This window comes from Syngnathus floridae, chromosome 18, assembly GCF_059516105.1.
Source record: "Syngnathus floridae isolate MCC-2025c chromosome 18, RoL_Sflo_1.0, whole genome shotgun sequence".
Taxonomy (NCBI): domain Eukaryota; kingdom Metazoa; phylum Chordata; class Actinopteri; order Syngnathiformes; family Syngnathidae; genus Syngnathus; species Syngnathus floridae.
In genome coordinates, this window is record NC_142430.1 from 4,417,959 (window position 1) to 4,431,269 (window position 13,311).

At 42.6% G+C, this 13,311-nt stretch overlaps 2 protein-coding genes across 3 annotated transcripts; one reads left to right on the forward strand and one right to left on the reverse strand.

Moving 5' to 3' along the window:
• The first annotated feature begins 84 nt into the window (after nt 1–84).
• LOC148382342 (7-methylguanosine phosphate-specific 5'-nucleotidase-like) lies at nt 85–13,252 on the forward strand. 2 transcript variants are annotated; one of them, XR_015854059.1, is made up of 18 exons: nt 85–377; nt 469–543; nt 761–862; nt 1,030–1,099; nt 1,180–1,226; nt 1,471–1,556; nt 1,625–1,723; nt 1,793–1,955; nt 2,160–2,360; nt 2,427–2,518; nt 10,755–10,905; nt 10,984–11,016; nt 11,114–11,151; nt 11,209–11,673; nt 11,751–11,829; nt 11,918–12,172; nt 12,778–13,012; nt 13,178–13,252. XR_015854059.1 is itself a non-coding variant. In XM_088360281.1 (10 exons), exons 1-10 carry the CDS (start codon nt 318–320, stop codon nt 2,547–2,549), a joined length of 1,026 nt encoding a protein of 341 aa, XP_088216407.1. In that variant the 5' UTR covers nt 85–317; the 3' UTR covers nt 2,550–3,668. The 2 variants fall into 2 exon arrangements, 1 of the variants encoding a protein (XP_088216407.1); XM_088360281.1 differs by lacking the exons at nt 10,755–10,905; nt 10,984–11,016; nt 11,114–11,151; ... (3 more) ...; nt 12,778–13,012; nt 13,178–13,252 and having other exon boundaries at nt 2,427–3,668.
• On the reverse strand, nt 3,483–7,073 carry LOC148382343 (peptidyl-prolyl cis-trans isomerase FKBP10-like). The gene is made up of 10 exons (XM_088360279.1): nt 6,670–7,073; nt 6,332–6,477; nt 5,981–6,170; nt 5,660–5,805; nt 5,322–5,511; nt 5,107–5,252; nt 4,756–4,945; nt 4,511–4,653; nt 4,259–4,422; nt 3,483–4,092 (listed from the first exon to the last, which is right to left on the reverse strand). The coding sequence occupies exons 1-10, from the start codon at nt 6,861–6,863 to the stop codon at nt 3,904–3,906; spliced, it is 1,698 nt and encodes a 565-aa protein (XP_088216405.1). The 5' UTR covers nt 6,864–7,073; the 3' UTR covers nt 3,483–3,903.
• Nucleotides 13,253–13,311: the final 59 nt, after the last annotated feature.

Consider the following 13,311-nt stretch of genomic DNA (forward strand, 5'->3'; position numbering starts at 1 on the left):
ACGTTTATTCGTCACGTTTATCGTTTATCCAAAGTAGCCAAATATTTCAATATATTTTTGTTAATAGTATAGCTGAGTATGCCAAATAAAAGTGCGTCTTTTTTCATCAATGTAACCAACCAATCACCGGCGACACGCATGAACACGTGATCTCGGAACAATTGCGTTCCGGAACCAATTTTATGCTGCACACCAGTCGGCATACAATGAGTGTTACACTGGTTAAACGTTAATCAAATTGTCGTATAATGCAAACATTTTATAAATGACACATGTCTAAATACACAAAGTAAATTTCTATAAACAATGATAACGCGATGTTTGGACTAAGGAGTAGTAAACACGCTGCTGACTGCTCTCTGCTGCTTTTAAAACTGGTAAGTACCAAGTCTGCTAGTTTGTGTGCAAACCTCGGTCAAATACATTTAGACACTGACAGTTACTTAATTTCGTCACATTACCTTGCAGGTGTATAAAATTCCATGGCTGTGCACACCAATGCGAACTCTGGTGGATATATGGCCACAGCTCACAAAACGTGAGGTGAGTACGTGTATTTTCCCCGCTTTTTAATTTAATTTTTGTTGGTTTACGTTACCATTATGTCATGTGTGGAATTTTGACGGGGATAAGGCTTGTATACTTTGTTAGTTTTCCAATGCAATTTTGTATTACTGTTTTGCTTTTTATTATGAAGCACATGGAGTTTATGCTTGCCATAAGAAATGTGCATTTCAACTAAATATTTTCTATGCTTCAGGTGATGTTAGAGCTGAGTAGGACCTCGGTGCTGATGAGGGAGCGCCACCAAGTGGAGGAAACGCTGGACGCCATGCAAATCGCCGGTTCCGCTAGCCTGCATGTGAGTTTAGTAGGCTTGCAGGATAACCATATATCAGTAGAGTTGAAGGTTAACTGATGCTTATATCACAGTGAGGGGCTTCATACACCCCGGACTGGTTGGCTTAAAAATAACTGTTCAAGTTGCTTTTAAAAAAAACTAAACAAAAAAAACACTTGTCTCTTCAGGTTATTTCTGACTTTGACATGACACTGACCAGATTTGCCCACAACGGCAAAAGAGTTCCTACAACTCACAGTAAGACATACTGGCGTATTTACTGTACAGTAACAGCCTGCATAAGTTTGTTTCAAGACTTTGTTTTGTAATACCTGCAGACATTCTGGACAACAGGCTATTGGTTGACGAAGACGGTGGCAAAAAGGTACTTAAGTAGTCGCATGTGAAGTTATAGTTTGTGTTTTCAGGGGTATGAATTTTGGGCTTGACTATATATTTTTTTAATTAATCTATTTGACCCTAAATTGTTTTTGTCATGTTCTTGTTTTATATTAAAGAAATAATTAGACTGATGATTTTAATCTATACTGTACTCACTATTTAATTTAAAATATATTAAATTTAATATTAATTTAAAAAATAACATGATATTCTGCTTATGCCTCCAGATGAGAGAGCTGTTACATACTTATTATCCCATTGAGATTGATGTTTGCCGGACTGTTGAAGAGAAGCTGCCCTTCATGGTGGAGTGGTAAGAAATAGATGACAATTAAAACATTCCTAATCATTACAATCATGACTTTGTTTGTTGTTTTGCAGGTGGACAAAGGTTCACCACCTGCTAGTGGAACAGAAAATCAGGAAGGACCTCTTAGCTCCGGCTGTCAGGGAGTCCACATCCGACACCGCCATACTCAGGTAGAAGGCAAGCAACCACTGCCGCTTTTTGAGTTGCTCCTGTTGATGTCATGTGACGTGTGTCTCCAGGGATGGCTACCAGGTGTTCTTTGACCATCTGGCCCATCGCAACGTTCCTCTTCTCATCTTTTCCGGCGGTGTCGGGGATGTGCTAGAGGAAGTGATCCGACAGCACGGCGTCTTCCATCCCAACATTCACATCATTGCCAACTACATGGACTTTGACCATGCCGTGAGTTTTCACGTACCGTATGACGCAGGTAGGTAGCATAGCCACAAATGTTAGCGCAGTGTAATGGAATAAAAGTATCATTTCTTCAATGCAAAAATACTCCCAAGATTGTGACATGGAATGTGCAATAATATCACATAATACACATTCGCCTAATATAATGTAGCAAGGATGAGCACACTTTGACACCATTATCTCCTCCAGGGTGTCCTGCGGGCCTTCAAGGGTGACCTGATCCACACGTTTAACAAGCGCGAGAGCGCTTTGTCACACGTTGCCCGCTTCCCCGAACTACAGGGCCGCCGCAGCGTGCTGCTGCTGGGAGACTCCCTGGGTGACCTCAACATGGCGGCCGGCGTGCCCGAGCCTCGCCACCTCCTCACCGTGGGTTTCCTTAACGACCAGGTGAGAACATCACCAATATAAAACATGTAAAAGAAAACGTGAAAAAATATATTGCATGTTTCTTAGGTGGATGCAAGGAGGGAGTCGTATGTCAACTCTTTTGACATTGTCGTGCTGGCCCCGGACGACACGATGGACGTCCCCAACGCCATCCTAAGGTTTGTGATGTCATCAGGAGACGATAATTGAAGCTGTTGTGAGATGGGAGCTCAAACCCCATGGTTGCACCTTTTATGGAAATCTTGCGTTACCACGGTGACAGAAATTGCATCTGTATTGACAGCGTTTGACCTTTTCCACATTTTATTGTTATAGCCGGGGAACATGATGAACTTGGTCTCCATTTTACGCTTTTTGACAAGCACTGTGAATATATGATTTGGAAATGTTTTACATTATGTTCACAGTTGTGATGAAGTGGAATTGAATTTTGAGAAAAAGCATCCATTTTTGGAATATGGCTGCAATATAACAAAATGTGGAAAAGTTGAAAGCACTTTCTGGATATGTAATATGTATTTAAATTGTGGCTGCACATGTAATGTCTGCAAGGGTAAAATGCATCTAAAATAGGATTTTGTTCCTGAAGCTCATATGAGTTATACATCAGTGTTACTGTACAAGCATCCACCGGTGCTATGTTTTGACTGGTCATGTTCGTGTTGTTGACCTCTCTTGACGGGCCATTAACTTGAGAGTTTCTAACTCAGTTGTCCGCTACTTTTTGGCTTCCAATTTTGCTGGACACATTAGGTACACCCTCACCGTCACTGATGCATTGACTCCAGCTGATGTATTTTACACCAAGTGAGAATCTGGTAGCAATAAAAAATGAATTACCTGAATATGAAACAATCAGAAGTAGTCAGCTACTGGGAATGGAAAGTTCAATGAAAACATCAAATCATATTAGGAATAATAAAGTGAATTCCAAATCAAGCAGGAATTGGAGAAGAAAATTGAATAGGAATTCGCATTTGAATAGAACTGAATCAAATGGAATTGTCATTGTGCAACATGTTGCTGCAAACATTGATTCAACCCTCAAGTGTCAAATTGCCAGGAGATAGTGAAGGTGTACCTAATAGAGTGGTAGATGCTCCAATACACTCCACCTATAGATTTAACTGTTCCCATTTTATTTATTGCAAACTTGAATTACATTTGTATTTTAAAAATATATGAAAAACTGAGCATTAAGGCGCAATTGTAATCTCATGTTCATAATCTCAAAATATGCGTCACCAAATTAAAAAAAACAAAGGTTTTGTACATGAAGATAAAAGCAGTTTTCTTAGTGCAACCTTATTGATTGTGGGGCCGTTATGTCGAAAATCAATTCCATTCGAATGGTTTGACTTTTAATGCGTCTGAAAAAGGACATTTCAAATCATGTAACTTTTACGGTGCTTGTTTTCTTCTGAAACAAAAAGCCTGTCAACACAGAAGAAGACACACACAAAAAAAACAAACAAAAAAGTCTGTCGTGTGCCCTTAACGTGTGTCCCTGAGACGACAAGAGGAAAGGCGGCGGCGCCACCTATCACAGCTCGTCGTGCTGCTCCCGCTCGTTGTCCTCATCCACCTTCAATTTGAGCTCTTCGGCTGTGATTTGGCCATCCTTGTTTCTGTCCTGATTGGCGAACATGTCGGCGATCACCTGATCCGCCGCTGTCCCGGGCCTTAGGCGACCTTTGCCCTCCGACACCTGCAGCTTGATGAATTTGGCAAACTGCGGAAACGCCGCGCAGGAGCTATGTGAGACTGAGGCGTTCACACTTCCACTTCACAAATATAAACTAGTAAGGTGCATTCAGCATTGTGATGTCATTTTTAGTCTACAGGAAGTGGTGGTACATCAAAATGCCCATTAAAAAAAGTTGTGAAAGTGACATCACCTCTTCTTGTGGTACAGCTGCGTCCTTGTTGACGTCCATGGCCTGGAACAAATCTTCAGGTGTGTCCTGCAGCCACACGAAAAGGTAACCGGGCGGCACGCCCTTCTGCACGCCTACCATCTCGATCTCAAACACCAGCACGGCGCTGCCCGGTACGCCCACAGCTGAAACAGACAGAAGGCTGGTTTGATTTTCTTTTTTTCGATAGAAAAGGAAAACTATGCGGAGAAGTTATCAAACGGGCGCACTCGCCTCCTTTTTCTCCGTGGCCCAAGTGAGGAGGAATGGTGACCCTTCTCCTCTCGCCCTCGCACATGCCCCGCAAGGCCTTGTCCAGCCCGTCAATCACCTTGTCTGCACCCAGCACCGCGTCCTGCATTCTCTCGTAATCGTGCCTGTCCCCAATCCAAATCATTGTCGCTTGTGTTTGTTAAAAAATACACAAATAAAAGTAAACAGACACTTTGTAACCCTGCAAAAATGTGGCATCGACTCACGAAGAGAAGAGGCGCGTGCCGTCCACTAGGGTGCAGTTGTAGTGGTAGTGGACTAGGTCGTCCACCTCGCTAGTGTGGTTGCAGGCTTCAGGTCGGTGGAGGACCTCCACATTCACCTGGTCGCTCGGGTTGTGGAAATCGATGACGTGGATGTCGAAGACCAGCACGGCAGACGGCGGGATCACGTCGCCTGGGTAAACATGGAGCTTAGTTTTACAGTTGGAGATTTCCCTCAAATAATTTTAGGGTGAAATATTGGTGACATATCTCCTCTAGTCACAATTTTTAAGGCATCACAGGAGGATTGCTATCATCTCTAAAACGAAAGACCCAATATTTGGTCCGAGGTACCTGCTCCCCCTTCCCCGTACGCCATGTGTGGCGGAATGATGACCCTCCTTCGCTCGCCCATGCAGACCCCCAGCAAAGCCTGGTCCATACCGGCAATCACGTAGCCCATCCCGATGTACGTGTTGTATGTAGTGTTCCTCTGGTAGCTGTTGGAACAGAGGCATGTTTTTCACGTTAAATAATTATGTGCCTCAGCTCAAAGGCTGTGAACTGACCTGGTGTCAAAGGTGACGCCGTTGAGGAAGGTTCCGTTGTAGTGGTAGCGGATGTAATCGCCCGCCACGGTCTTGCGTTTGCACAACTCGGGCACCTGCTGCTCTTCCACGGTGATGTTGTCTTTGGGGTTGTGGACGTCCACTAGCAGGACGTCAAACACCAGAGTAGCGTGGGGAGGAACCTCCACTCCTGATTCAATCGAATGTGAATTTAATCATATGTATCTTACTTACTAAAATTTGGATCAACACGATTGTCGAGACTTATCTCATTCCCTTCTCATGCAATGGACAAGTCCATCATCTTGCTGCACAAGTGCACACCGAACATCATCTACCTGAGCCTTTTTCTCCGTAGCCTTTGAAAGGCGGGATGACGATATTGCGGATCTCGCCTACGCACATGCCCAGCAGGCCTTCATCCATGCCTTTGACCAGCCAGCCCTCACCCACCAGGGAGTCACGTGTCTGCTTCCGCACATAGCTGCGTGGGGCTCATACAAGCCAAAAAGTCAAACACAGAACAGACAACACCCCTGCGTGACAGAGTACAGACAGCACACAAGAGTGTCACTTGGACTGGAACGAGAAGCTCATTCCCAACATTTTAAAGTGTGTACGGTGTCAGCCCCTCTTGCCCGCTCGGTGGCCGACTTCACCTGGAGTCGAAGGTGGAACCATCCAGCAGGGTGCCGTTGTAGTGGTAACGCACAAAGTCGCTGCTCATCACTGAGCGCTTGCAGTCTTTGGGGGTGCTGATGGTTTTGGTGTGCACCAGATCAATTTTGTTCCACAAATCCAGCAGAAGGATCTCAAAGACCAGCGTAGTGTCCGGAGGGATTACATCGCCTGCAGTCAGGAAGTCACTGATTTTGATTTCGTTTTTCCAAATCGTTTTATGAACTTTTCTCGATCTAATTTAGTGAGACTCACCAGCGCATATTTTTTAAATATATTTATATTAATTAATTAAAAAAAAAATACTAGTACTATATACTTGTTGATAGTACCTGCTCCACTGCTACCGTAGGCCAAGTGCGGAGGGACGGTGATACTGCGCCGCTCGTTGACGCACATGCCTAGTAGCCCTTTCTCTATGCCTGCAATCAGGCGACCCTCCCCGAGAAGGCCCACCTTGGCCGCCCCTAGCTGGTGGCTAAAAGGAGGAGGAGGAGGAGGAAGAAGGGGGGTTGGGGGGGGGGGGGGGGGAGGGGCGCGACATCATACGTGTCAAGTCCTAGCAAAAAAGTGCATCAACAGCACCATCTACCGCACAAAATTGTAACTTGAAGAGCAACTCTTTTTTTAAGGAAAATTCAATAAGAAAGAATAATGCGGATGCTCTTACCTGGAATCAAAAGTTTTTCCGTCGAGAAAAGTGGCATTGTAGTGATACCGAACCTGATCTCCGTCTTGGGCTTGCCGCGTGCAAGTTGGGGGAATGAAGCGTCTGTCCACGACTACATCGCCAAGCGGATTGGGGTTGCACCCCACGAAACACACGAACAGGACGAAGACGGGGACGATGCAAGTGGCAAACATTGTCCTGACAAATGAACTCTTTAAAATATTTGTTATTGTTAAGAATAAACGGGATGTTAATTTCAAATAGAGGCCTTGTTGCACAAATGTGTGAGCTCCAGACGTAGACACCCTCCAACAGGCTTTGAACCCAGCAGCGATTCCAAGGAAGGAATGTCGGATTTTTTGGGATAGGGGGGAGGCGTCTGTAGTCAAGACAGCGACTCGTAGAAAAGAGCGCGCTTCCGCAAAACAACTTCCGGTCACGCAATAAAGTGAATTTATATACTAATTTAGGATGCGTCAGTAAATCAACAAAGCTTTGGTAGTTTAATCGTCATTATTATCATCATATTTATTCAATTCTGCTTGTGATAATATTTTAAACTAAACAAATGAACAGTAAAATAGTCATGTTTAAGATCTAAGAACCATATTGTAACTGGATTGAAAAGATATTTACATTAAAGAAAGGGCAATGAAAAAAAAGCAAATGGACATGTTCATTATGCGCTGGGTTACATTCAAGTGAATGGGGGCGCTGCCGTCTTGTGGTAGCTTGGCGTCATTACATGAACCGTTTTATTTTAGTCAAAAGCCCATGATTAATGATATATCGATTAAATTATATATATTATTAATTGAATATACACAAAGTCAAAGTCAGCTTTATTGTCAATTTCTCCACATGCCAAAGACACACAAAGAAACCGAAATTTCGTTCCCCCCTATCCCACGGTGACAAGACATGGCTCACAACAGACAAACAGTAAACAAGTATAACAAAAGCGTGCTGAATAAATAATGAATAAATAACACAACAATAAATAAATAAATAATTAATTAAGAGGAGCGTAAAAACGCGTACAGCAGACATTCCCGAAAATAGCGCAACAGTGCCGCACGCTACGCAGAAGGGGGTAGCGAGTTCAGGGCCCTAACAGCCTGGAGAAAGAAGCTGTTGGCGAGTCTGGTGGTGCGGGAGCGCAGGCTCCTGTACCTCTTCCCAGAGGGCAGAAGGTCAAACAAGGAGTGAGCCGGGTGACTCACATCTCTGGCAATCGAGGTTGCCTTGCGGGCGAGATGGGAGGTGTAAATGTCCTTCAGGGAGGGAAGCGAAGCACCAATAATCTTACCAGCCGTATTCACTATGCGCTGCAGGGCCTTCAAGTTCTGTTCAGTGCAGTTACCACCCCAGACAGCGATGCAACTGGTGAGGACGCTCTCAATGGTGCCACGGTAGAATGTAAACAGGACTGCCTGAGGAGCACATGCACGCCTGAGCTTCCGCAGGAAATACAGGCGGCGCTGAGCTTTCTTTGCCAGTGACGAGGTGTTCGCGGACCAGGAGAGGTCCTCACTGATGTGCACCCCCAGGAACTTGGTGCAGCTCACCCTCTCCACCACAGCACCGTCGATGATCAGCGGCAGGTGTGTTGTGTGACCCTTCCGGAAGTCCACAATGATTTCCTTGGTCTTACTGACGTTCAGCAGGAGGTTGTTGTCCCTGCACCACGTGGTCAGAAGGTCAACTTCCGACCTGTACCGAGTCTCGTCGCCCTTCGTGATGAGACCCACCAGAGTCGTGTCGTCAGCAAACTTCACTATGCGGTTGTCGCTGTAGGTCGCAGTGCAGTCATGCATATATATATTATATATATATATATACTATATAATATATATATTATATTAATTTGCCATATATAGTATTTATTATAATAACTCTTGTATGTTATTATAATATATTATTATTATTATATATTATTTCTTTAAATATATTATAATTTTAGATAATTTAATATAATATATATAATTTAATTAATACATTATCAAACATGGGCTTTTGACTATCGTTAATAAAGCGATAAATGTAATGACGCTAATTTACCCCAAGACGGCAGACCATTCACTTGTTCGCTTCATAAACTATAGTCAAAAGCCTGTGTGTTTAATGTCGTACGTGTAACTGAATTGAAATGATATTTACAATAAAGAAAGAGCAATGATGAAATAAAAATGGACGTGTTCATTTTACGTTGGGTTACATACAATTGAATGAGGGCACTGCCGTCTTGTGGTAGATTAGCGTCATTACATGAACCGCTTTATTGACGATAGTCAAAAGCCCATGTTTGATAATATATTAATTGAATTATATATATATTATATTAATTAAATCATCTAAAATCATAATAGATTTAATAAAAATAATAATATATAATAATGATGTATTATAATAACTAACAATAATAATTATAATAAAAACTATATATAAATTATATATTTGTATACATATATGTATAAACAAATTAATTAATATATCATATATAATATATAGTATATATATATATAATTATATATATGTGTATATGTAGATTTAATTAATATTATATATATTATTTAATTAATATATTATTAAACATGGGCTTTTGACTCTACAATGAAACAGTTTATGTAATGACGCCAAGCTACCGCATGATGGCAGTTGTATGTAACCGAGCGTAAAATGAACATGTCCATTTTTCCTTCTCATCTTTGCTCTTTCTTTAATGTGACCAGACGTCCTCTATTTACCGGACATGTCGTACTTTTGAGCTCTAATGAGTTTTTGGGGGGGTTAAAAAAAATATATATATCTATATATAGTCTATGTACAATACACAACCAAAATAAAAAAGGCCGAATTTCTCCGGCAAAATGGTTTATAACTTTACTCGGTGTTCGGGAGACTATGGTTCAAGACCCACAGAAAGCAGTCCTTGAGTTAATGTTGGAATAGTCTGAGACTCGAACTCGTTTCTACCGAACATGATGCAAAAGTTCTAACTACCTCACTATTGAAACTTTTGCAATACTCCGGTAATTTGGTAATTTTATCTAATTTTGAGCAAATCAAAAATTTCGCATGCACTACCGAAATAAAACCACCAAATTTCCTGGTAAAATGGCAGAGTGGTTTCTAACTTTACCCAGTGTTCGGGAGAGTATGGTTCGAGCCCCACACAAGTCTCTGAGCTGAAGTTGAAAAAGTGTAAGACTCGAACTCGGTTCTCCCGAACATAACGCAAAAGCTTTATCCACTACTCTAATGGGTGTTCTGCGATGCTATAGTAACTTGGTGGTTTTATCTATTTTGTGAGACATATCTTATGAAAACATAAGAAAACTTTGAAATTTTTGACTTCAAAATGACTAAGTGGTTTATGACTAGGGTTGGTGTCCAGCAGCCTCGAGTTTGATAGCCGCTCTGTGAATCATTTTCAAATAAATTGAGCGACATGTAAGATTCGAACCCGCCCCTCCTGAACCCAAGGTAAAGGCTCTAACCATGTGGCCATTCAAACTCTGTGTTTGTAATTGAAGGTGACTCTGAACTTTTCATGGTTACCTTCAGGATTTGTGATAATACAAACAAATCAATCGTCACGACATAACAGGCAATGGTCGAGGAGATAACACCTTTGCTTCGGACGTTTGAAGTGCCACTTCGAGGCCCAAACCCGCCAAGATTTGCAGTTTTTCTCTCGCTCGAGCCGCGTCTGTTTGAAAGTTTTTTTTTTCTTTCTCTAATGACGTAATCACAAAAAGAGTATAAAATGCGTCAAGAACGCGACGATCATTCTTTCACTCACCTCTGACAGCGAGCTTTCCTGAAAACAGAGCTTTTTGAACAAGAATTGTGATTGAACTCAACCAACCTGTGTAAGTCTAATTTCTGCTTCAGTGTCTTAGCATTTTCCTAAATCGGAAGAAATCAAACGAGCACGCAGTGAGTAAATTGGATAACAGGTGATTGGCAATGGCTTTTGCCGTGAGGCGCAGATAACGCGCTCCCTAAATTGTGGACAAAATCCAACAGGATGTTAAATATTTGTTAACCTTTTCAAACTAACTGCTTTTGCTCTCTTTCAGCGTCAAGTTGCACTTTGGGCGTGCTTCCGTCTTGCAAGCTAAAAAGTTTGCAGAAGCTAGCGTTGGCAGTTAGCGTCTTCAACGACCACCAAAACGCATTTTTTTAGCGTGCATTTTGGTGCAACAAAATAACTGAAGCATTTCATGGTGGGTAAGTACATGTACATTTTGAAAACTGAAGCACGCACCATGTGGAAAGAGAACTAACAATTTTTGCACAAACATTTAGCAATGTCTGGACGACAGCGCCGTTTGGCCGAAGGTAAGTAGACAAAGCAGCGTTTACATAAATCCACCAAGGAATTACTGACACGGGTATTTCGATGCATTCGTGTTAATTTTCTGCTTTCTGTCTGCAGGTGCCAATCTTCAAAACGACCCCATCATGGCCGACTTTGTGAGTTTTAAAGTCGACTCTTTCAATTGACTGCTTCTAATTGTCTTCTCATTTCAGTCCACAGGCCTGCATCTGTAACAAAGGGAGCAGATTGACTGCAAAATGGCAAACATTTTTATTAGCAAGTAATCATCAAATTATCTAAATCGAGCATTTTCTTTTGTCTGCAGGGTCCAAAATGGCCGACTTGCAGTCCTCGCATGGCTTCATGAGACACTTGCAGGTCTACTCATGCTCAACACGTTGCCAAGCCCAATTTGTTTGTTAGGCTGAAAATGTAAAAGCAGAATGGTTGTAACGTTACGGCGTCTTTCAGACTAGCAAGCTGTGGTTTGGACAGACGTCCAGCGCTGCCCTCCATTCCTCACTGGTGAAACACGTCAAACATTTCAGCTTGCTCTTCCTTTTGTCCACCAAGTGGTGCCAAAGGACCTAGTTTCTGCAGCATGGATCTGCTGGTGAGGATCTACTCAAGGTTTTGAACCTGTGGCATCATCAACCTCTTGTCCGACATGCTGACAGGTGACAACTTAATACAAACTTGGTGTTGTTAAAAAGCACTTGCCTGCCTTATTTTTTATACCTCCCTCTTCCTGCAGAGCAGTTTCCAGTAAGGATGCAGTTGGAAAATCTGCCACTTGTTTGTGAAAGGAACAAGCCCTCCAAAACCATGCAGAGGTTCCTCAAGGCTGCCTCCATTTTCAGAGTTGACTCTCAAATAAAATGTACTAAATGGCAGCTTGGCCCTTGTTTGTGTTGTGTGCAGGTGTCCACTCTGGAGAGTCTTGACAACATTTCAGGAATTCTGCCTGTGCACCAGCGACCAGCTGCTTCCAGTCTACAGTTAAAAATAAAACTAGTAAACTTGAATGGAGTTGTGTCAATGTTCCTTTTTCATGACAGGCAGAGGTGACAAATCCTGGTCCACAAAGTGCAAAGCCTGCCACAGTTTGTCTTCAGCCACAGCTACTCCTGTGAGCTCGTTCACCTGGATCGGTGCTGCCTGAAGAGCCCTCTGCTGGTAAGAGAAGGAAAGTAAATGACATTTATTGGTGCTTCGCTCCCCTCCCTGAAGGACATTTACACCTGCCATCTCGCCCGCAAGGCGACCTCGATAGCCAGGGATGTGACTCACCCGGCTCACTCTTTGTTTGACCTTCTGCCCTCTGGGAAGAGGTACAGGAGCCTGCGCACCCGCACCACCAGACTCGCCAACAGCTTCTTTCTCCAGGCTGTTAGGGCCCTGAACTCGCTACCCCCTTCTGCGTAGCGTGCGGCACTGTTGCGCTATTTTCGGGAATGTCTGCTGTACGCGCACTTGCTCCTTTTTTTTCTGCTCCTCTTATTTATTTATTTATTGTTGTGTTATGTAAAGCTGACTTTGACTTTTTGACTTTATTTATTCATTATTTATTCAGCACGCTTTTGTTATACTTGTTTACTTGCTTGTCTGTTGTGAGCCATGTCTTGTCACCGTGGGATGGGGGGGAACGAAATTTCGGTTTCTTTGTGTGTCTTTGGCATGTGGAGAAATTGACAATAAAGCTGACTTTGACTTTGACTTTGACTTGACTTTTTTAGCAAACATGTTTCAAAATTTTAATCCATTTTTTCTTTTGTGTCCAGTGTGGAGCACCATGTACCTGCTCGCAGCGGAAGCTGAGGACCAGAGCAAAGCTGCAAAGCAGAACTTTGGTTTTCTTGTTACTTATTCAGCTCTAAGGCAACCTGAGAAGTCAGGCACTTCAAATGCTCATCTTTATTCCAATAATTTTTCTGACAGGCAGCAAGGAACAAAATCAACTTCCTGGTCATGCAGCTTGCAATACTCGGTGCCATGAACAACTCTACTTGCGCACTGGTATGTTTCATGCCAAAACATTTTCTGCACAAAACGTTGACTTCGCTTTTTACTTGCAACCTCTTTTTGTAACACTCGTCCCACTGGCTGACCACTCCTCTCTCTGGCTGACCTCTTCACCGCTCGTCCCTCTGGCCGACCACTTCACCACTTGGCAATCAGCAGACTGCCATCCAACTTATTACTTTGTTGTGATTTAATGTTTACTCTGCAAAACAAATAAAGCTTTATTACAAATAACAAACTTTCAACTCTTCATTTTCAAACATCGCAACTTAAACTTTAAAACAAACCCAAAA